Raw genomic sequence first — 25,998 nt, 5'->3', positions numbered from 1 at the left:
GCGTCTAGAAAAATGCCTAGCACATAATCAGTGATGAGCAATACACATTGAATGAGTGGATGAATGGACATATTACATTTTGAAAACAAATCTTCTTATGGGCTTTTGGTATTTCATTGTTCTATTTTGCTCTGCGTGAACACCCCTGCGTGACCTATAGTTTATATTTAGACTTGAATTCTGATAGGGTATGCCTCTTCATGTTCTCGTTCTCTAAGGGTGGTTTGTATTTTCATAATAATTTCCTCTCTCGTGTAAATTTTATTTGGAGACAGGGTCTCACTAAGTTGCTTAGGGCCTTGCTAAGTTGCTAAGGGTGACCTGAATTATCCTATCAAGTCCCATGTAGAACCCCTTGTTCTTTGGTTCCCACTGTATTGACTTGGTTTAGTTTGGAGAGAATAAAGGAACATTTGTTATTTAGAATGCTTCTATCCATAAATAGCATATCCTTTCACTTATTTAGTTCTTTTTTTTAATCTTTAAATATGTTTTACACATTATCTCTTTTAGGTTGTGCACTGCTTGGTAAATGCTTATTGTTCCTGAAGATATGGCTATGTTATTCAGCTTCTTCAATTAAATCAGGAAGCCCTTATCTTTGAATATTGACACTATACATTCTAAAAATTAAATCATAAAAATAAATTTTGAAGTAAAGGTAAATTTTTTAGGGAAATCAATAATTGTAACTCATCAGAAATTTTTCATTTGGTTGTGAGAAAAAAAATTTTAAAGAAGATCCTAATTAAGCTACTGAGAAGACTTAAGGAGAAAAACACTTTGCTGCTAACTTACTGTGTTCTCCCATTATAGAGCCTTACGGTACCCCTACCCCATCCCCCCAAAATTCATTAGCTCTTCCATTGTGTTTCTGACTATGAATCTGCTTCACAGCAATTACCACAACATTGTGCTGTGTGGTAATTATATAGATCTGTCTTCCCCACTAGCTTGCACACTCCTGAACTTTATATTGTCTCTGTCTCCCCAGGCTCCATCATGCTGCCTACCATGGAGAGTGTAGATACAGTGATCTGTTAAAACTTGGCATCTACGGACTGAATAGAATCTACTTTCAGTAAAGTCTTCAGAAACTGCACAGAAATTAGCCTGTATGATTTTCTCTTTCCTCTGAATCCTCTGTCCATTTAGATACTGATGTCTCATTCTCTTCTAGTTCTCTTCCACCTCTCACCTCCTGGATTCCATGGCCACGTCTTTTCATCTGCCATCCAGGAGACATCAGTGCTGTGCTAGAAATCAGTGTTTAGTCCGCTCTTTTCCATCTTTACTCAATGGCCTATACATAATCTGCACGACTGTATTTTCAGTGATACCATGAATATTTTAATTTATAATGTCAACACTGAACAAGCTTTTAAACTCTTAAACCTTATTTCCAATTCCCTACAAATTTATTATATATCTCATAAAACCTGATGTTGGCACATAAAATTCAATAGGTTCTTAGTATAAATTCATTAATTTCCTTCTTCACCTACCATTCCAAAATTTCCTCTTCTTTTGGTCATGTGATGATCGATGTTGTTTTCACCCATCCAGTGACCCAAATGAGAAGAATCAGTTTTCCTTGGCTAACTTCAAACACATAATGCTACTAAACATCCCCTGCAGTCTTTTTTTTTTTTTTTTAAGAGAGAGTGAGAGAGGGAGAGAGAGAGAGAGAAAGAATTTTAATATTTATTTTTTAGTTATCAGCAGACACAACATCTTTGTTTGTATGTGGTGCTGTCACCTACTGATTTTCTTCCTGGCTCCAGATTGAACTTCTTGCTTCACATATAATCTTGTCCTTTTTTTTTTTTTAAATACAAATATTTTGTCCAATTTATTATTATTATTATTATTTTTTTTATAAAATACACATGTCTAAAAATGTGCTGTAGAACTGAATGTTTCTTATAGCTTAAAATTGCTCCAAAGATAAAAGTCCAAATTCATAAGCAAACCACACAGGACACTTGATGGACATGTCTCCATCTATCCCATGAGTTTTATCTCTTACACACACACTCTGGTCTCCATTCATAGCTAAATTTTAGGTGTGCACTTATATATAATATTGTTTATGACTTTATTGTAGGTCTCTGTTTTTTCATAAATTAGTGTATACTCATCCAACTCAAATATCATCACTTATCCAAAGTAATCCAGGACACCCCAAACTGAGTAATGGATGGACTCATCTTCTCTGGTCTTATGGCAATTTGCTTACATCTTCATTTCAACACTGGCTAATGTGAACTTAAAGTTTATATGTGTGTTTTACCTTCCCAGAGCTCAGAACTATTTGTTTTTGGCTGCTTTACTGCCCCAGAGATTAGTATGTACATCCATCCTTGAACAGACTTCAAAGAGATCCAGCAAACACTTGGTCCATCTGGTGAACACCCTCTCCTTCTTGTCCACCCTAATTGAATTCTTTGTTCTTACAATAGGACACATTTAGCCCCTTCCCTAAAACCTTACTAAGCTTCTCCATCTCCCCAAATTCTCTTTTACTTCATTATTTTCAGTTTTTTACCATTAATTTATCTGTTACTCAACAATCAATACAAAATAATTTAAATGGTTCTGTATTTCATCATGACCTTAAGCCTTGAAAATAACTACCTGAAGGTCCTATTGTTTCTCCCACCTCTCAGTATCTGGTCCTCAGTATCTAGAGGGTAAATGGTTTCAGAAAGCCCAATATCCTTATGGATCCTGAACTTGACTGGTTCTTTTTCAAGCTTTGTGTGGTTTATCCTTTATCATTATCCCACTACTATTTTTCAAGATGGGAAAAAAATTAGGAGGTGACTAATGTGTTTCAAATAATAAATCCAAAGAAAAGTAATCTTGGATTTATTATTTGAATAATATCTGGAAGGTCAACCCAGATCTGTCTACCTGAACATTTGTATTTCTGGGTACCTTACTTCTTTAAAACTAGTTTCGTCTCTCTATTTTCCATGCTCGGCTATCCATTCCAACCATCAATTTGAATCCTTTGTTGACTTGACTTGACTTCTGTATTTATATGATAAAGTCACAAATGTTTATAGGAACTTTTGCCAGGCTGTGTCATGCAGTTCATGGTCTGTTCCTCCTGAATGTTTTTGGAATTGTTTGAAATTCAGCTGAGCAGCCCGACACTTAATCAGTGGTGTGTTTTCGTTAAGAGTTACCAACACAGCCCCAGAAGTGGCAGGCAGCCAGATTATTTTGTCAGGTAATTAGCAGCAATCTTCAGGACTACTTAGTAAGTACATTTTCTTTATTGTAATCCTTTTTATTTATTTATTTATTTTTTAAAGCCGGGAATCTTTTACAAAATAAAATTGTTATCCAGGAAGATCTGGAGAATTAGTTTAGAAAGTTGACTTAAAATACAAAGTAAATTCAGCAACCAGGGAGAATGAATATGGAGTTTTAGCTGTCATGTATTATTTTCATGATGGAAGAAATTACATATTCCAAGAAGAGGAAAAACAACTCTAAGAGTTCCCAGAAGATTTCAGAAGAAGCATCATGATACTAAATCATGTGCTCACTGTTAAAATATTATTTAGAAGGACGATTATTTAAATGGAATAGTTTTGTGATCAAATATGAGCCATGATAATCCTTTACCTTCGAATTTTAATTTATAGGGGTTAGATACTAAGATATTTTGGATGGATGAGTGTTCCTTTTTTTAGTAGCCAAGATTACTTTTCTTTGGATTTATTATTTGAAGCACATTTAGAAATACAGCTAGTTTTATTTCAAAATGACATGAAGATCATACATACACAATTCCTTTTCTCCAGAGATTTCTTTGAGATAAATGTAAGGAAATACAAAAAGGAGACGGAGCTCTAAGCAGACAGAGGTGTTTTTGGTCCCCACAAGATGAAAGCTTTAAACATTTCTGGGAACCAGAGGGAAGATGGGAATGCTTGGGCGAGAAAAGTAGAGAAGAATATGAGGTCAGAACCCAAGAGGAAGTGTGGAATTAGGGTCTGAAGGTGGAATGATGGGTGACTAAACCAGAAAGCAGGAGAAATGTAGCCAGAACATGTAGGGACTGATCCAAAAGAGAAAAAGTTGTTTTATATTAAGATAAAAGTGCATTATTTGTAAAAAGCGAAGGCAAAAAAGAAAGTGTGGTTTATATTCAAGTCCAAAATAAGGGAGTTTCAAGCAGTTCATGGATAAAAAGAAAATATAAGCTACTTAGCACAAAAGCTAAAATGTTCTCTTTTGAATGAGCCAAGATTTGTAGTATTGGAGCCATAGAAGAATTCTCGTCCTATCCCATTTCCAGGAAAAAGACGACGTTGATAAAGTCACAACAAAGGTGATATTGTGTATTTTCAAGTTTTAGGGTTACTCACCAACAGAGCCTGGATACATGGGTTGCAGTTAGAATCCATGACCACTTGGCCATGACCATTTGGACTTCATCATAGTTTATCCAAGATTCTAATTCAGTTCAACTGCATATTAGTTTCTTTTTAACAATTTATTATTTTAGAAAATTGTTAACATTTAAAAGTTTATGCATAGTTTAGAGATTTATTAGAATTAGAAATTGAGGAAAATGAAATATATAAAAAAATATAACCATGCATATTTGTGAAATAACAACAGCAAGTTCACATTGATAAAAATTTTGGAAGTTTACATAGAGGAGTATAGAAAGAAAAATAAAAGTGACAATGTATACAAGTTAAATCTTTATCTTTCTTAGTGTGCAGATGTTTAAATGTATTAGCGTATTATATACAGTGATGATGTCAATTGTCAGGAAAAAACTCTCATAATAATAATGGTCATAATAAAAACTATGTAAACATTTGTCTTTGGGCTGAAAATTTTAGAGTAGAAAGTTTTCCTTTTCATTTGAACCTGTTTTGTACTATGTGATTTATTACCATGTGTGCATTATTTGGTGAAGATAACAATAGAAGAGAAATTATAGTAGAAAACATTTCAATAGACATAATACAATATATATTGATTCCAATATATATAATACAGTATATTCCCATATTCCCTATGGGAAAAGACCTTCAAGTGCAAGGGAAATATAAAGTGTGCTAGGTAGTGTTCAAACTGAGAGAATAATTTCTTAAATCACTGGTTCTCATGTTCATGTTCATGGGAAAGGATTTGGGATCTGCCAGCCTTTTTGTGTCAAGAGAAGAATGGCTTAAATGGTTACCGTTTATGTTCTAGTTCATGCAGTTTATACTGTAGTTTATAGTGTATGTGGTAAGCCATAATAGCCCAGCAGCACTAAATGGTGGATATTTCAAAATATTTTCCATGTTATTTCTCCATGGTAGACACCAAAGGTGTCTGTACCTTCATGATTAGGAGAGGTTCGTAGGTAATGGGTCGCCTTTACCTGGAGTTCAGGTGGACTCCATCTTCGGAATTTCTTGACTTGCTAGACAATGTTGACTTCAACTTGCCCAATTCAGAACACTTTATTGACCACTTGGCCTTTATCATAACTGATTCAAGCTTCTAATTCATTTCAACTTCATATTAGTTCCTTTAACTTAAGTCCTTAAGAAAAGTGTGTGAGTAAAGGCTAGAGGAAAACAGGGAGAGAAGTGAAGGAGCACTTTAGCAACTCTTAGGAGACTAAAAACAATCTGCAGTGCAATGAAAGCGAGTCAGTGTTTGGAGATGCCTGTTCACTTTGCATTGTTCTGGTTGAGTTTTCTCTGTCAGTTATTGTCTTTGTTTTCTTAATGTGATTGCATTTCTGCCTGCTGGTGCACCAACTCACAAGACACCCAAGTGCACATCCAGATTTTAGATGAAGTTCCAAAGTTCAGTTACCTGCTCACAAGTTTTGGGATCAGTGTGATTTTTAGGAAGAACACTGGATTTTAATCTGCCTGGATTTAAATCTTGGCAGTACCTGGTAATATACAAGGGACTGAAAAATCATTGACCCTGGCTATTCCTCAGTTTCCATTTCTGTAAAATGAGAATACTACTATATGCTTTATAGATTATGGATTACTTTCCTAAAAATTTGTTTGTTAGTGGAAAAGAAGATATTGGTTTCCTCAATGAAAATCTGTTAAGCAAGGAATGTGGTTCTATTACTAGGATTTTCACCTGTGTTTCCTAGGTATTCCCCAAGAAGCACTTTGAACATTGCATGAATTTGCCTTGTTTGGGACTCTGGCTCTTTACCTTAAGTAAACTCATAGTTCATTTCCTGTGTACAGCTAGGTTGCAAATAATCAGTTTAAATACATGGTGCTTTAAAGATTATTAGTGTTGCTTTGTGAATATGCTGTTTATTTTAAATATATACATCCAAGTCCAAGCACAGAAAACCCTAGATGACAAAAGGCTCTTCCACAAAGTTAAGCAACATAGCTTCCACCAAGAATTATACCTTGGACTAGCTTTTCCTCCTTAAAATGATTATATCTTGGACTAGCTTTTCCTCCTTAAAATGATTGACAGTCACTTGGGGTGGCTATTTTTGCATCTATAATTACTTTCTTCAACAATAAATATTTATTGGGCACTTTCTGTGGTAAGGTACTTGTTTTTCAAAGACAAAACATATTACCTCATGTGCAATTTAGGGAGATAACTCTGAGCATGTTGAGTAGCTGGTGGTAAATGTCATGATGGAATATACAGGGTATGGCTAGGACTTACAGGAGAGGGATACAGCCCAGCCTCCTCTGAGACTAGAAGGATCCTCTTGAATTAGGAGGGGTGGATAGGAATTATATATATATAAAGCAAGTAATAGAGGTTTAATAAAGGTAAAAGCCTTAGACATAATGAGTCAGAAAACTACTCTGGATTATGCAAGGGGCTGCCAGCAGATCTCCATTAGTGAAGCAGAATGTATGGGGCAAGGAGGAAGACAAAAGTGAATTCAGAGATGGAGCTGAGCTCCTTCTAGAAGGCATCCTTTGCCCATAAGAAATGCCCCTGGGGCCAGAATTCCACATCACTGGTCAAAAGTCATAGGTATATAGGCCATCCTCTATGGGGAGAGCTAGAACCATAATTTGCAAATGAATACCTCATGTTAGGAGAAATAGAATATTTCAAGAAAATGTTCCATTCTAGCCTCAACACAGAACAAAGAAATTGATGCCAAATTTTACAAGTACTGAGAAACTTTCTCCAAGAAATTGGTGGATAAATACTAGCATAAAAATGGGTGCATGAATTATATACTACAGATGCACATACATACATATGCATTTGCATTTTTGAACAAAACATCAAACTAAGCAAAGATGTTTTGGCATCTGAATTGTATATATGTATGAATTTCCATGCTTTAAGAAATGTAGATTTCTTACAGAGAAGGCATTTGTGTAAGAAGAGCCATTCCACCCATCAGTATACTTTATCAAAGGCAATGACCTAAACAATGAATCAAATATGCAGAGAAGCAAGAAAAAATGGACGATTTAAAACATTTTGATCACAATTTGTCTTTTTTAAATTTATTTTTTTCACAATTTATCTTTTATAAATCTAACTGAACAATTAAAACCAGAATTATTGTTTCTGGAACTCCTACTAAGGTACCATTACTTAATTATTCCACTGACTATAACTTTTCTTTCTGACAATTCAAAGATAAGTTCTATGCAGACTGTTTAGTAAAGATCTGTGTTCAAGTGGTGCACAGCTTCTTTCATTTCTATTCTCATCTATCAATTCCTTGAGTTTGTTTCTTCTTCCTAGACTCTTGAGGATCACAGAATTCTTTGAGGCTAAAACTGATCATGCTGGCAAGAGGGTCAGGAAAGGTATGGTCTGTGTGATCCCTTGATTGTTCAGACTTTCCAGTTCAGTCATATAGACAAGAAAACTGATTTTCATTTGCAGTTTTCCTTTGACCAAGAAATCTAAAATTAGTGCCTGAATAAAATTTTACCATGGTTCCTAGACTTCTGTAATCCATTCCTTTTGGGAAGAGTTGAATTGTGTCTCTCAAAATCTTAACCCCTTGTCTATCAGAATGCAATCTTATCTAGAAGTAGGCTTATTTATTTTTTTTTAGTAACTTACTAACATGCTTATTTTTGTTATTGGAAATTGAACCAAGAGCTTCATGCATCCTGGCAAACATTCTATCACTAAGCTACACCCCACTCCTTTTGATTTTTGAGACAAGGTCTTGCTAAATTGCAGAGGATGGCTTCAAACTTGTGATCCCCCTGCATCAGCCTCCCAAGTCACTGGGGTTATGGGTCTATGCCAATGTGCTCTGCTGAAAGTAGGGTACTTTGGGGGAGATAAAGTTAAAATGAGATAATTGCGGTGAGCGGTAGTCCAGTATGATTTATGTCCTTAATAAAAGGAAAAATGTGGACACAGAGATGGAAATACAGAGGGAAAATACAATGTGAAGTCAAAGGAGTGGAGAGATGTGGCTACAAGCCAAGGAATGTCAGAGGTGGCTGGCAAAACATCAGAAGACTGGGAAAAGGCAAGGAGGGAATCTCTACCACAGGGTTCAATGGAACATGGCTTTGCCAACACCTTGATTTTAAATATCAAGCCTTGTGAAAAACCTCCAGAATTGTGAGATAATTAGTATATTTTGTTTTAAGCCACAAAGTTTGTAAGGCTTTGTTTTAGCAAAACTGAAAAACTAGTACACAGTTCAAAGTTGTCTTTTTTTTTTTTTTAATGAGCATTAAAGGCTAATTAACAGATGACTTTCACATTCTAATTTTTTAAAGTCCAATCTAAATAAATAATAACTCCCTAACTCTAACATTATGGTGATTTTGTAAAAGAAAGTAAACAATAGAAACATAGAAAAGACTTATTTTAGAATAAGAGAAAAATCTTTAAAATTCATCCATCTGGATGAATGTGTTGTCTTTACCTTTACTTTCACTCTAGTGCACAGCAGATTTCAGATCCTGGCCCACATTTCAGTGACCTACCCAGGACCCAGGTGCAGTTGTGGACTCATGATTCTGTTGGTGATAGGATGGATTTATGGAATAGATTCTCTTACTCATTCAATAACACCATGTTCTTTGGAACATTTCATCTAAATGGAGTAACAACTCTGGAGGTTTTGGGTTTGATTAACTTAGAGCTTATTCTGAGACCAATACTGAAGACTATTGAGATAGTCTTATAAACAGACAGTGTAAGCCTTCATTGCCTTAAAGGATATTTTGCAAAGTCCTCAAGAAACAGGATTTTGTTCAAAACCTTTGACTAAAAAAAAAAAAAAAAAAAAAAAAAAACCAACAAAAACAGCAACAAAAATTGTGTACATTGATAATAAGACTTTGAAAGTATCTATTTGAACTCTGGAGTCTACACCAGAAGAACTATGAAGACAATCAGGCAACTTTCTTTCTTAAAAAGAAAAATACTTTTGTCAAAAAAAATCTTATTGCTGTATTATTGAATAAGGGAACCATTTATTAGAATGAAATAACCTTTATTTCAGTTTGCTCAGATTTTTTTATTCTAGAATGTAGCTTTTTCATTGGTAAGATGAGAAAGTATCAATGAAGTTTAAATTCATACTTGAGTACTCACTCGATCCCACAGAAAGGACTGAGGACACAGGAGATCTGAACATAGGTGAAACGTTGTCTCTACCCACTGGAATTTCCACCCAGAGATGATTTCTAAGGTTGTGTCCAAGGTCCAAATGATACACTGTGTTGGTAATGACTCTGTGTCTCATTAAAAATCTTGGAGTGCAGGTATCTCTAGGAATTCTATGGCAAGGACATAGTATATTGATTAAACATAATTTGCATAAACATATAAATGATTCTAAGGTAAATAATGTGTTAGGATGCGCCGAAGCTCATTCTTCCTTTGAACTTGCTGTGGTTGACTTTATGAATCTGCTTATAGAACACTAGGGGACATAGCCATGGCAGAAAACTACCAATAATGAAATTTTTCTTGCATTTGGACATGTTTCAAGTACTTGGAAAATGTGCCTATGCTCATTTGAGTTCAATCATTGGTTTTCTGAACAAAATCATCTTTCCTTAACTGATCAAGGGCCCACTATGTGTAGCAACCTATGTTTAAGAAGATATGTTATAGGAAACAAAGATCTGATTTTGACACCTGGAGTGTAGATGACAGAACCTGATAATCATTGTTCTGTTGCTTAGATGACGATATATGGATTCTGCTTGGTGGCTTGTAGGTAGAGATTCCATTCTCAGAATTGCTATTTTGCATCCAGGGTTATATTGTGGAGTCATTGCCATATGCCTTTGCTTCTAATAAGCTCTCTTTACCTCCTTACCATAAGGTTTCTTGGTGAACACAGGTTTTCCCACTGCTACTGTTAACACTGTGCTTAGACTGATATTGTTTTGGTATCAGCCTTTGGTGGTGTTCCATTCATTTAGCAACTCAGTCAACGATATTTAGCCCTTGGTAAGTGTGAACTATAATGCCAGGAACAAAACAATGAGAGCCAACCCTCCCTTGATGTTGCACTGTTAGGAGAGAGTCAAGAGACATCTTCAGGTGGCATGGTGGAATGACATAGGTGGGAGGACCTAGCTCAGTTGAAGGTGGTCAGGTAAGAGTTCTGCAAGAAGATTCATCTTGAGACTTGAATGCCAAGGGACGGGGGGCAAGAAAGTGTGTGGCTGGAGACTGTCCAGTTAGAGGAAGTGGAATGTGCAAGAGGCTTGAAGCAAAGCTTCCATTGAAAAATTGGCTTTTCCCCTTCATGTATGTATGTGATTTATACATGTCCTATTTTCTACTTAAGTTTATCTAGTCATTAGATTGGGCTTGAGCTCACGAGTGAGGTTGGTGGAAATGGCCTTTTCCTTGCTGAATGAATGTGTTTGTTAAATAAGCTTAGACATGTCATTGCTGCTGGGCCAGAAGCACAGGGCCCATGAGTTGATGTGTACATCCATTAGACACCACCTTGTGCAGAACTGTGTCTTGTTCTTGGTTGACTGGTATTCCCATTAAATATCCTGCCAATGCAAATCCTACTACAGAGAGAATAAAAGCATCTTCCCAAATTATTTTGCCTCATGATTGATACTGAATGATTGACATGCACTTTTAGATGTAAAATTGTTCTTTGTGTGATAAATAATATAACAAAAACCCACATTCATGTTATTCAGAATTTTACAATTGCTAATATTTTTGTCATTTTTACTTCTAGTTGTTCTAAGTGTTTTTTAAAAATGAAACATGGATGTAGCTATAGACCTCTTTAGCTACTGCACTAGTCCTAATCTTAGAATCCACAAATGCAATAATTATTAGGAACTGGAAATACACCATTCCTTGCATAATAATTCTCATACTTTTATATGTAAATGTACTTTTTATACTTTTAAATGTACATTCATAATTTATGAAATTTTAGTATGTATGATTATTACTGGCTTTTCTTTATAAAATATTTCAAACGTGCAGAAATAGAAGAGGCTAATCAATAGCTACATATCTATCACTTAATTCCCCAACCGCTTACCCTGAAAATCTTTCATTTTGAAGCAGATCCCAGTTGTAGTATCACTTCCATTGTATCTATTTCACTTATTTTTTCCAAATGATAATGAGTTTTAAGACATAACTATTTATCACCATCAAAAACTAAAATATAATACCTTGTTATGAAAAATCTAGTTTCACATTTTTCTAACTGTCTCCTAAATATTTATTGTACACTTCATTAGTATCAGGATCCCCAGAAACTTCAAGTTTTGGAGTTGGTTAGAATATTATTTTTAAGTATCTTTAAAGTTATATATCTTCTTCCAACTAATTTTTATTGGTTTATTAATTCAAAAAATCTTGTAATTTGTTCTATAGTTCCCCACAGTTGGAATTTCCTGAGCTTATTTATGTAGAGACTTTTAACTTATCTTCGTGTTCCTCTCTTTCCTGCAAGCAGATCATTATACCTGGAGTCTTGGTCACATACAGGTTTGACCCTTTTTGACAGGACATCCTCCTGGGTGGTATGGCCCTTCCTCAGGAGATGCCTGCTCTCTGGTCTCTTTCTGTTCCTGAGCAGTAATCGATGGTCATTGCCTAGATAAATTATTTCTTTGGTGAAATGTTCCTGGCCTGATTTCCTGCTCTATTTTTTTGGTTATGTGTATATGATTATTTTATTGTCTGTGGTCACTTTATAGATATTCTTCTACATCTTGTGTTTCATTTCTCTGAGCTGGCAAACAAATACTTGTAACTTCTGTATGGTAGTCTATCTTACTGAGTTTTGACCATGCATTATCTCTTCTATGGTGGGCTGGAAATTTTTTGATTTTCAGTTGTGTCTTTGCTCACCCAGACAAAAACTGCAGGGAATCTTCTTGTGATCCCTGGCTACCGATAAGCCAGAGTGTCTCCCAAAGCTCATGGTTTAGGTCATATGTTAGGTTCATTTTCAGTGTCCCCAGGTGCTGTCGAATTTTTCTCACTTCTCCCAAGTCCTTGTCTATACCTAGTGTTGTCAGTTTTATTTTGCCAACTGTCTGAATAAAAGCTACGTCCTTGTTTTTTACAGTTCATTTTTTTTCCAGTAACCAGTACATTTACATTTTACTGCTCATTCATGTCTTCTCCTCTACAAGATTTTTTATAGTAAGCACTGACCATTTATTTTGTCATTGATATATATGTGTATATGTGTATATATATATATATATATATATATATATATATATATATATATATATAGTATATGGTGGGATAACAGGGATTGAACATTGAACTCAGGGGCACACTCAACCACGGAGCCACATCTCCAGCCCTATTTTGTATTTTATTTAGAGACAGGGTCTCACTGAGTTGCTTAGCACCTCAATTTTGCTGAGGCTGGCTTTGAACTCACAATCCTCTGTCTCAGTCTCCCTAGCTGCTGGGATTACAGGCATGCACCGCCACGCCTTTCGGGCAGTATTTATCTTTTACATGGTGATTTTTGAAATACCTCTGTATATCCGGAGCACATGATCTTTGATTTATTTAGATGCTAAAAACAGTTTCATCTTGTTTAAATAAATTTACCTTTTTTATTTGCTCATAAAAGGAAATAGAGCACAGTGGTTAAGATTACCTGTGGCAAGTTAGGATTCTTGGGAGTTCAGTCACAGTGCTGGAAGTGCCTAGTTGATAAATCCTAACCCAGTTACCTTCATGTCTCTGTGCTTGAAACTGTCATATGCAAAAAGAGATTCAAATCAGTAACCAGCTCCTGGGGATGTTGAGGAGACTTAATGAGATATGGCACAGAGGGCCACCTGGACAGGGCCTCACACATGCAAGGGCCTGGTGGAAGTTAGCTATCATTATTTTCTCCACATATGATGTGAACTTTAATGTAGTTGAGTTCATTCATCTCTTTCTAGAAAGCTGTGAATCACATGGGCCCTTTGAGCCATCTGTCTCCTCTTTCTACATTTCTACTGCTAAAAGAGAATGGTGGTGGTGATTGCTATCATTGCTATGAAGTAACAATAACAGAAACATCTTCATTAATGAGTTCTTTCTGTGTCCCAGACACACTGGCTCCATAAACTCTCAATCAGAATTTATCAATGACAGCCCAGCAGTGGTCATCATCACCCCCTTGTAGAGTTGGGGAAACAGAGAGAAAGGTTAAAAATAGAAAGACTAGCTAGCAAAACTAGAGAGAGATTATATATATTTTATTTTTGGGTGATGATTACAGGGATTTGAACTCTGGGCCACTGAGCCATTGAGCCACATCCTCATCCCTATTTTGTATTTCACTTAGAGACAGGGTCTTACAGAGTTACTTAGCACCTGCCGTTGCTGAGGCTGGCTTTGAACTCACAATTCTGTCTCAGCCTCTGAGCCTCTGGGATTACAGGTATGTCCCGCTGTGCCTGGCTTGAGAGATTTTACACTACAGCTTTAGAGGAAAGAAAAAGGGTTATATTTAGGTATCTCAGATGACCTGGCCAGAACCTAGGACTAGAAGATAGTGAGTTGGCTTCTTATACCTTTTCTGCTCCCAGCTCTTCATCTCTGTGGCTGTCAATGGCCTTACCAATAGAATGAAAATATGATTCCGTCCAGCTGTAAGATGCCATCGTTCTCAGGGAGCTATACACATATGGATGATCTTCATGGTACTGTTTAAAATTGCAACAACCTAAACATCTGACATCAGGAAGTAGTTAAGTGAACTGAGGTACAATCATTTAGGGAAACGGCATGCCACGATTTCATGGATAAAGATGAAAACCAGAGTTAGGTAAAAATGTCATTTTTACATATTATTAAGTGAAAAGGAAATATACTTTCTGTGTTGTGCTTACAGCTGTGTAAAGTTATACATTTGAAGGCACAAAGATGTATGACCATTTATAATAAAGAATCTTGAGCTGGGTGCGGTGGTGCATGCCTATTTCCCCAGAGATTTGGGAGGCTGAGGATCATGGATTTGAAGCCAGCCTCAGCAACTTAGTGTGACTGTAAGCAATCTGTGAGACCCTGTCTCAAAATAAAAAGACATGGGAATGTGGTTCTGTGGTTAAATGCCCCTGGGTTTAATCCCTGGTACCAAAAAAAAAAAAAGAATCTGGCTCATTTTGGTCCTCAGTTCCTGAGAGATAACCTCTAACACTTGGAATTTTATAAATAACAGAAGTGTCTTTTTTTTTTTCTTTTCATGCTGAACTGCTTGGATCATATCTGAGCTTATACTAATGAGATGACTCTGAAGAGGTCTTGTCACTAGAAAGACTAACCATGTAAATAGTGACTCAGGCCCTGAGTCAAGCAATAGCAGCCAAACCCACAGGGAGTGAAGGGGGACTGCAGATTGAGTTCATTCAAGTGCCCAGTGATTCTGTCTGTTGTGGCTACATAGTAAACCCCAATAAAAAACTCTGGGCAGCAAGACTTGCAAGGATTTTAGGGAGAATGACCTTCCTAATTCTACAAGGAGAAAGCCTGGAAACTCTGCATTTGGTACCTTCAGAGTGCTTGTCTTGTGGGTCTGTTTGTTTGGCTAGTTCTGATGTGTATCCTTTATAGTAAAACTACTCCTTAAGTTTTAAGGTCTGAAAGTCATTCTAGCAAGTTGTTCAAACTGTCTGAGACATTAGAACCTCCAAATTTGGTCCAGTTTGTCAGAAGTGCAGGTAGCTTGGGGACACCTAAACTTGTGGTTGGCATCTGAGGTGGGGACAGCCTTATGGAGGAATATGCCATTCACCTGTGGAATGTACACTGACTCTTGGTTGTTAGTGCCAGAAGTACGTTGTATTATTGCAACACATATTTTGGATACCTCTTTGACACTTGCTGTTAAAATTTCACCTATACATATTTTAAAATATAGGAATTTAATTCCTGGAAATGTATCTCTGGGAAATGACTGCTGTACCCCAATAAACACATGTTCAGAAATATTTATAGTAATTTATTCATTAAGATTCCAACAGAAAACATCCCACAGGTCCATAAATAATAGAACTGGCAAACAGTTGTTTTATGACCATACAGTGGAATACTAAATAGCAGTGAAAATGAACAAATTACTTGCAGACACCATGTTGAATGAAAGAAACTAGACAGAAAATACATACTATATAATGTACATTTTTATGAAGCACAAAAGCAAGCAAAAATAATATATGGTAAAAATCTCATATTGATGATTATGGCTAGAGAGTGTAGTCTGGCCAGGAAAAGGATGAGATGTCCTCTAAGATACTGGAAATTCTCTCTCTCTGTTGAGATGCTGACCATATTGGGGTATGCATATATTTTTATAATGTTGACAAATGATAGTCTTAGCAGTTTTGCATTTTCTTATAAGTTACATATCCATTTAAAAAGAAAACAAGAATTGTAAGTTTCTCAAAAGGACAAATCTGTGTAAGAGTGAGATTTGAAATGTTTTCATTAGTATTTCCTAGTGCATTATTATAAGTAATATAAATCCAAATTTTACTTATTGGAAGTTGATGTAGTCAATAATCAGGCTCTGCTCAGTGTCATTCAGTATAAGAGAGTTGCAAATATCCTCACATACCTGTATTTGCAAGTTATCAAACCTGTATATGGGTTACAAGGTCCTGCAAATTTGTAGCCGTAATATATCTCGCAGAGTTTGATCACAGCACCCAAGAGAGTTTAGGTGGATTGTGCAGCGTGGGAGGCTCTTAAGTGTGAGATTGCTGTGCCCCTTACTAGTTGTGTGATATCCAGCAAGGGACAAAAAGAGCTCCTCAGTCAGTCACAATAGAAATAATGCTTATAAACATCAAACACACAGTAAGTGTCTGTAAGTGTAACCTTTAGAATTATTGGTACTAGCCATTATTATATAGAAATATCAGCTGGAAGAGACAACCTTTACAATTCTGGTTTTCTAAATTTCCTGACATTTAAGTTCTTATTCTTAGATTTAAAAACTGAAAGAACACAATAATGATAGGACAGAAAAAGAGAGGGTGTCTCCTAGAGCAGAAAGTGCAAACTCAGGGTTAAGGTACCTCCTCTCCAAAAATGCAACAGGAAACTTGGAGAAGGAACTCTGGAGCTGAGCCCCTGAGAGGTGCCCCTTGTATGCTCATTTATAAATCCATTTAGCAGAATGCCCAGAGGGGAAGTGGTGAAAACCTCAGCCTCTGATAGAAATGCAAAGGTCCTTAAGCCTGAAATGAAGAAAAACATATTCATTTTGGCTTTAAATAAGGCCATAGGCTGAGTTCGAAATTGAATTTTAGTCTTGAGTTTGGGTAGGCATATCAATTGGTAGTGTACCATTCTTTGCTTTTGTTTTGAGAAGGTGGAATGTGGATTCAGATATTCTACCCTGTAAAATATCCCAATTTGAAAATCAGACAAATATATTATAAAAGACCATATTGATTTTTGCCACTTCTTTAGCTTTTAATGCAGTTTCAAATTATAGTAGAATGTGGCTAAAGATTTGTATGTATCCTGATTTCTATATGTTATAGTTTTAGTGTCTTTACACCCAAGCCTTTATTTTTTATTTGAATTTTTTAAAATGACTTTTCTTTTTCACAGGTCACTATTTTCTAAATTGCCTGTATAGAAAAAAAATGCTGAATTTTAAAACAAACAAAAGAGTAAACTAATATATATATATATATATTGGCTACATATTATTTTATAAGCTAAATTAAAACAATTTTATTTTAGGGTATCTCATATTTTAATATTGTTGTGCACTGTGAATCCCTGGGCTAGTATTTTAATTTTCTACAACTTGTTTGATCCAAGAACCCCTCATATACTGGCCTCTATTAAGGATGATTTTGCAGAAAACCTGATAAGAAGACATGCACATATTGTGAGAAATTATTGTTTTAACAGAACAGATCTATTGGTTTGTGGGGAGAAAAATCAACATATGACTTTTTTTTAAGCAGAAAGTTTATAATGGTAAAGAATCATAACATTAAGTTAAATGATCTAAATGGCTGTGTATATATCTGTAGATTGGATAATAGATAATTCTTTTACTAGCATAGCATGTGATATCAGCTAATTCAGTATTAAACAATGACTAGTATTTAGACCTTTATAATTACTCATTGTAATTTGTTATAAAGGTGTATATATTAACACGTATAGTAGAGATTATTGTTTACTTTTATTAATAAAGGTGTTAACTTTCATAATCTTGTTGCATTAGATTCTAAAATGATGAAATAATTACTTTTGGTGATGTAGTTGCAGTTTGTGAAATCCATCTTCAAAGTATAATTCTGTTAAGTGTTGTTGTTTTTTTCCCCCTTAAGTATACCGAGAAATAAAATTGTCTCTAAAGAATAATACACCACTTTGCATTTTGAAATCTGATTTTATAGCCACCGTGATCAGAGCATCATTCAATTCAAACAAAAGAATTTAATCTAGAGAATATGTCACATTTGCATGAAGTGTCTAGTTCCAAAATACCTCCTACACAGTTTTGGATTGAATATAGTCACAAAACGCAGCTTCCCAGTGTTATCAAAAGACCAAAGTAATACCCTGCTCACCAATATATGATAAAACTCAGCAATAGGTATTTTCAGAGTGTATCTTTGATATTAATATTGCAGTACGTTTATATTTCAAAGCATCATTATGAGGCTTTAATATTGCTTAATGAGTTGTAGGCATGAGTCACCTTATCCTCTAAAAGAAACGGGCCTAGTTTGTACACAGAACACACCCAACAGGACCGTATGAGAACTTCCTCCAAGGTGGTGTCCTCTTTCTGCCTTTAATTTTTCCTTCTGCTGATGGCTGAAGGGTTAATCATTTCTGAGGTTGTTGCAGAAGTTCTTGGGATGACATGAAAAAGATAGTGTAAGAATAACCCCAGGGATGGGAGCTGTTGAGACCGTCTCATCTATTTACACACTTGCATAACTACTGTCTCACACTTTGTGCATTGTTAATTTTTATTGGGTGGAAACAGGAGTGAGGTGGAGTTGAGGAAAGTTTGGAAGCGAGGCTGGGATGGGAAACTTGGCAGTAGGTTTCCCTGTAGCTGGCCCATGCTAAGGGAAAAGGATACTGTAATTTTAAACTGATTTTTCAATATTTAGATGACAATCCTGAACAGAATTTTAAAAGTGAGTTTGGATTTCAAGTTTGTTAAACACTTGAAAAGATCATAGAAATTAATGCAAAATATCCAAATAGTCATCATCTGAAAAGTCTTCAAACACTGTGATCTATCGGTACACAGGGAATTCCACCAGCAATAAAGAGAAACCCACTACTGAGACACGCAGCAACACAGGTGAACGTTACAAGCATTAGACCCAATGAAGGATGCTAGACACAGTGACCATAAACGGTTTGATGCCATTTATATAGACTTAGAGTAAACAAAACTCTAGTGACAAGCAAGCCTACCAGTGGCCTTGGGCTGGAAGTAGAAGACAGATTGACCTCAGAGTGGAAGGGGAGAACTTTTTCATTACCTGGAAATGTTCTCTGTGATAATTTTTGTGACTGAAGGCATTTATCATATCCCAGCAGCTTGTACGCTTAATATAGGAAAATCTTATCATAAATATAAATATTTAAAGTATACCTAATTTCAACTGACTCAGAAGACAGTATGGTAGAATTCAGCAGTAAGTGAGGAGGGAATCCTGTTATTTGCATATACCTGGAAGTGACTAGAAATGACAGGGAGCAGCCTGAGTTTCGTCTAGAATGTGGGCAAGTATTGACATGAGATGATAAATTCAAAGGGGAGGTGGCCAATGAAAATGATCAGACCCATGAGTTCTCGGTCACTCTAACTGCTTCCCACCTGGAAGGCACTGAATAAATGCTGACTGCTATTATTTTTGTTGTTGCTGTTGTTTAGAAGTGTGCATCAAAAGTGCCTAATGAGGAGATGGGAATACAGAAGAGACAGAAACTTTCTTCTCCCTACCCTTAGAGGGAGCCTGGGAGCCAACTAGTTCCAGTGACTGGAAATACACAAAACCCAGTGAAATTTATTGATGTCCTATTTAGAGGAATTAATGAACTTAATGTGGAACACAAACTAAATATCAGGCATCATTTTTCAGACACCTTCTTAGCTTTTTAATGCATGACAAATCATTTCTGGGTTGTCTCAAGTCTTGGTAAGGACTCTTATCATAGCTTTGAATTTGATAGAAAGTTCCTAAGTTTGTAAGGTTTCAACAGAAGTCATGGGATAAATAAATAGACAGATGGACAGAATTGGAATAATTTAAAAATGTTTTAGACCATATGTGAAATGGGTAGGTTGTCAACAATGACTATAGGACTATGAGGCTGATGCAACCTTTTTCTTCACATGGCTTGCAATGTATAAAACATAGTAGTCAACATCTCTTGATGTCTTAATGCACAAAGAATGGATTGTGTTAAGTAAATTTCATGAATTATCACATTTACACCTACCTCATCACAACTTTGAGAAGCTGAAATAGGAGGTTCACCAGTTAGAGCCCCAGCCTAGGCAACGTAACAAGGCCCTGTCTCAAAATAAAAAATAAAAAGGAGTAGGGATATAGCTCAGTGGTAGAGAAACCATGGGTTCAATCCCCAGTAACCATGATAAGAAAAAAGAAAAAGAGAGGATCAAAGAGATTGCAGAAAAGTTAAGAAGCAAGTCAGAATTTTGATGTGGCTGTAACTATTGAGAATCCTGCACATGAACCCTAAGACAGTTTAGTGAATGGACATTAAATTTTATCAGAGGTGGATTTTTAACATTAAGTTTTCTTGTTGCTTGTCCTATCTTGGGATGGAATGGAGAGAGAGAACAGACATCTGACCAAAGCTCTGTAAACTACCAAAATAAGTTCATAGGGTATCAGAATATATTAGATGGTCAATAAATGATTGCTGAATGACTTAAATAACAACTTCATATGTGTCAATTCTTGGAAAATAGATTTGTATGCTATATATTTAGAGGCTAAAAGATTCCAAGCATAGCATAAGGTTAAAGTTGACTAATAATGTATATTTAATTTCACAGTTGCTCAACTGATCAAGTCTATTTTGAAGTCCATTTAGGGGCAATGGTATAGGTTACTGGCATTAGCAAGAACTCTAGTTTTGATAAACCTTCAATTATACTTAAGGACTATCTAACTGCAACAATTCTTAATCCTAAATGAGAAAAGCACTTAGTATGCAGACTCTAATGGGTACATTTTTCATTTCCTTATCATACTGAGCTTCAGGCTTATTGTTATCTCTTTTCCAAGAAAGTAGAAATGCCTTTTCTTAGAATAAAAATGGTCTTTATAATGTGAACAGTAGATGGAAGCTGTACAGATTGGCTCTTTAATAAAATAGGCAACATTCCAATGGAACTGACAAGCTTTATTTCTATTTGTTGTATTTTTCTCATTACAGATGGACCCGATTCAGAAAGCTGTAATAAATCATACATTCGGGGTTCCTCTTCCTCATCGAAGAAAGCAAATCATATCATGCAACATTTGCCAGTTGAGATTTAATTCCGATGTAAGTTTATCATTTAGTATTCACTAAAAAAGAAATGTATTATGCAGTTCTAATCTTCCAGGAGAAAATATTTTTTAAACATTTTTTCTCCAGTAACTGAGCGTGTCAAAAATCCAAAGATGACATTTAACTCCATATATGCCTTAATTGGGGGGTTCATTATATTTGATTGTTGACTATAGAAAAATCACACATGAACAGTCTTATATACTTGCTTTGGAATGCTAAATGTAGATAGTAGGTTTGTTTTGGGAGAATAGTCAAACTTTGGACCAATGACATATTCAATGGATTACACTTCAGAAATAAGATAGGTACCAAAACATTTCAAGGCCAAGATTTTATTTGTAAACTCTATTAGCTTACCATGGAGGCCCCCAATTCAAGATCAATTCTGCATTCTGGCTTATATTTTTTAGAGCTCTCTGGTTAGTATCCTAGGAATATTAGCAATTTAACAGGGAATCCTAAAGACCTCAAATCACTAAAGCCCCCCAAAATAAAATGTAAGTAGAGAACATGATAGAAGGGAAACATCTATGAACTGGAACAGTGATTTGCAAGTTATTCACATCATTTTGATGATAACAATTTTGCTAAGATTCACACCTTTTGAGAAGAACCAGGTGAATTCTGGGTCCATCACAGTGATACTAATTTTTGACTTGTGACCAGTATGAAAAACCTTTATGACCACCTTTGTACCCCAAAACCTACTTTGGTATGCAGTTGGTTCTGTGAAATGCAGAAGAGACAAGGGAATGTTAGTTTGCAAGGAATGGGAGTTGGGTGCCATTCAGACTATAGGCAAATGCAAGACCCCACGCTTTAAAAATGGATCCCCTGTCACCTTCCCCTAAGTTGATAGACAGTGTGGAGATTCCCAGATAGATCAGGATGCTGCTCAGGTGATGAGATAGAATATGAGATAATCAGGTAGAGGAAATAGACGTAGCATTTAAAAAGTGGCTCATTTCTTCTATGAGAACATTTTATTCTGTATAAGGATTGCTATTGTCTTACTCAAGTCTACTAGTGTAATCAAAACATTCCTGCTGTTGGCTTTAAAAAGAGAAGATTGCTTCCATAGCACCTGTCTTAGTCCATTTGGGCTGTTATCACCAACTATAAACTGCAGAAATTATTTCTCACAGTTTTAGGTAGGTCCAAGATGAAAGTGCTGGCAATTGGTGTCTGGCAAGGGCCTGCTGCCTGGTTAGAGATGGTGCATTTTCACCATATTCTCAAATGGTGGAGAGGTGAAGGAGCTTTCTTGAGCCTATTTATAGAGGCACCAATCTTATTTGTGAGGGTTCTGCCCTGGTGACCTAATCATTTCCTCAATAGCCCACCTTCTAATATTATCACCTTGGAGGTTAGGATTTGAACATATGAGTTTTATTTATAATAAGTAAACATTATAAACAAGAATGTTATATAACATAAGAAATATAAACATATTCTTACCTTATTTCCTTGAAAATAAGGAGTGGCAACTTCTTTTGCTAATGAAATGTCCAGGTGGCATAGGGCTTGATATGTATTTATTAGGGACAATTGGTTTCTGTTCTCATGATTTTGCTTTCGGGTCTGCTTGGCATATGGCTAAATTTTCCTTTAATCACAATACCGGAATGACTGGTCAAGGTATTCAGGAGATTGTGCTAATCAGTTTGAGTCATAATTCCTTCAAAAATGTACACGGACACACCCTTGTTATATATTACAGCCTTGACCCTTGACTGCATAGTCACACTATGTATTGCTGCTATAACAAATTACTTAGTGTCTTGAAACAACACAAATTTATTACCTTGTAGTTCTGGAGGTGATAAGTCTGAAACAGAGCCCAGTGATAAAATCAGGATGTTGGCAGGGTTTGTTTCTTCTGGAAACTCTATGTGAGAATCCAGGACCTTTGTTTCTGTCTTCCTGAGGCTACATTCACTCCTTGGCTTGTAAGCCCTCCCATATCTGAGACAACAATGGCAGATTCCACCCTCACCTGTCATCATTGTGCCTCTCACACTTCTGCCTCTGTTTTCCACATTTACAGACCTTTGTGATCAAATTGGGCCCACCCAGATGATTAAGGATAATTTTCCAATTTAAAATTCATCTGATTAGCAACCCCAGTTTGATCTGCTAACCTAACCCACTCCTTATCCCATAATATATCCTATTCGTAGATGGGGAAGTCATTATTCTGCCTGCCACAGATATTTTATTCAGATGTTTGAGTTAGATTTGAACTGAATGTCATGACCACTTGAATTTGTCGGGAAATTACCCAGCCCAGTTTCTTTGGACTATATTATACAATCTGGACATATTTGAATTAATCATCTGTACATTTTTCTTTATCTTGAACCTTGGGTATAAATTCATGATGGAGTGCTAATTTTTAAAGTTATGGCATTATTTATTTTTTAGTAAAAAGAACCAATGTTGACTTTTTCAATGACTAGCAGCATCTTAACTGTTTTTCAAAGAAGTCATGATCATTATGAAATTAAGATATAAGAGTAGAAACTCTCTTAGAGACTTAAAAAATGCCCTTGTATCATCATTATATACTAAGAAGAACTAATGAACTGGACATAATATATTAGTTTACTTATTGGCCAGTTATATCCATAAATAAATATCAATTGCATGATATTAATGCCAAGACCAATTACATTTATCAATTGATTCATATATAAGAAAGTCATCCTTCTGTAAAGGAAAATCAAAATCTAAATAGACATACATATCATATTTGATTATTTTAATACCAAGAAGTTTTCTAATCTCAATACAAGTGCCTTTTTGTTCTTTCCAGGTAAATCTGGATTTTGTTGTCTTGTTTCCATTTTTAAACTTAGAATTGGTCTGAAAAAAAAAATAACAAGTCTATTTTACTTGTATGCTTGGTTTAATCCTCTATCACATAGGAATATATTTTGCCTTATGAATTTTTTACATTTCAAATCTTCTTCCCCTTCCAATGAAAACAATAGCTTGTAGTTCTTTTCATTTTGAGATCATGAAAATTCAGTTTCCTTTTCTTCTACATATTTATTTATTTGTTTTGGTGTTGGAGTTTGAACCCTGGGGTACTTAGCCACTGAGCCACATTCCCAACACTTTTTACATTTTATTTAGAGACAGTGTATCCCTGAGTTGCTTAGGGCCTCCTTAAGTTACTGAGTCCTGGCTTTGAATTCACAATCCTCCCAAGCTGCCAGGATTATAGGCATGTGCCATTGTGTCCGGCTTATTTATTTTTTAACCCTTCATATTATAAACCATGTACTTTATATTTTGCCATACCTGTATCTTGTGTGGTACAGTTTCCATTTTGGAACCTGTAATTAGCTTTTGAAATGTTATAATTTATATTTAATGAATTCAAATCAGATTGACTTCTGATACAGGCTTTTTTCTTGAATAAATTTTTTTTCCAATTTTCATTTGAAAGATACCCTGGGTTTTGAAAAAAACCTTTCAATTAAAGACTGAAAAATTGTAATTTTTCCAATTATTCTATCAGCGTCCTAACGTAAGCGTATTACTGTGTTAGCAAGTTTGCCTTTGAAGGACAACTTACAGCAAGGCCAACATGGATGTGAATAATTAGTGAAATACAGAGAATGAATGTTTAATGATGTTTTTGTAGGGTATGAATGAAGTAAGATCTTAGACTCCAAATGAAGGAATATAAAATTCTAGCATCTGCTTTTAACCTCCAGAATTTGATAATATTTTAGAGGCAAAAGGGACCTTTAGCTAATTTCACCTGCACAAGTTGAGATGGCCATGTGGCCAGTAACTGGCTGGACAGGGGTAGTTCATTTCTTCACTGTTTATGGCTCTTTTGGTCAAAGTAGGGAAGCATATCCATTCTGAGTTTCCAGAGGATGCTATAACAGTGGCATAGATGAAGATCTGTGTTTTTCCTATTGAGTCAGACTGTCCTGGAGAGAGGCTTGAAGGGCTTCTTCCCTTGTGGAACTAAGTGGATGAAGTCAGAGCTGTTACCGGAAAGCAATTCATTGGCTAGCCCTTCCTTGCAAGGTGTCCTGTGTCCTCTCAAATGATTCACTCATATTCAGTCACACTCACAATTCAAGCATAAACATGTTGAAAATTTAAACATAAATTCAGGGGCTGGGGTTGTGGCTCAGTGGAGTGGAGGAGTGCTAGTCTTGCATGTATGAGGCACTGGGTTTGATCCTCAGCACCACGTAAAAATATATAAAGGTATTGTGTCCATCTATAATTAAAAAATAAATTTAAAAATTAAAAAATAAATAAATATAAATTCAGATTATTGAACTACGTAATACAGTAATGATATATCCTTTTGCAACCGAGGATTATCAAGCATTGATTTCTTCTGGGAACTATTTGATAAACCAGAAGGAGGAAAAAATCCTTGTTAGAATGTCACTTCTAGCCTCTGACCCTTCTAAAGGGAGATCTTTGGAATAATCACCAATATAATTAATTTTCCAATGATATTATAAACTAGAAATCATTACTGTTTTTACAGTTTTGAACTCGGAAAGATAGAGAAAATAAGCAATGTATCTAAATGTAATTCACACCTCTTTGTTTATAACATCTTAACCAAGTGGTTAATTTGGAATAGAGATTCAGGTAGTGTGTTTTTTTCTTTTCAAATGACCAAATAAGAGAATTAAACTTTCTTATAATATAATGTCTTAAGACATCTTTTAATACTTAAATCACTTTTATTTGTGGGGCTGATATTTAAAGAAAGTGCAACTTAAATGGGACAAAACCAAAAAATTCTGGTGTTTGTTTGAAGTCAAAGAACTTTTCTCTTCCATCTTCCAGCTTTTACTTTCAAATTTCCTTTATGAGCATGCTTGAATTCCATAAAAAAGGAACTGTTGCATCTGTAATCTCGTTAGAGTTTTTAAATTGCATGTTTTCCCCCTCAAATTATAAATTCTGTTTTTAAGATGTGTTGCAGTT

At 35.5% G+C, this 25,998-nt stretch overlaps 1 protein-coding gene across 1 annotated transcript in view; it reads left to right on the top strand.

Moving 5' to 3' along the window:
* Positions 1–25,998, top strand: part of Znf385d (zinc finger protein 385D) — a 207,612-nt gene that overhangs the window by 74,426 nt on the left and 107,188 nt on the right. The window contains exon 2 of the mRNA XM_076868555.1: positions 20,902–21,012. Coding sequence (XP_076724670.1) covers positions 20,902–21,012 — 111 coding nt within the window. The remainder of the gene's footprint in view (positions 1–20,901; positions 21,013–25,998) is intronic.

Source organism: Callospermophilus lateralis, chromosome 1, assembly GCF_048772815.1.
Source record: "Callospermophilus lateralis isolate mCalLat2 chromosome 1, mCalLat2.hap1, whole genome shotgun sequence".
In the NCBI taxonomy this organism is placed as follows: Eukaryota; Metazoa; Chordata; class Mammalia; order Rodentia; family Sciuridae; genus Callospermophilus; species Callospermophilus lateralis.
The sequence above is the reverse complement of the archived record's forward strand: the minus strand, read 5'-3'. Positions and strand labels throughout refer to the sequence as shown.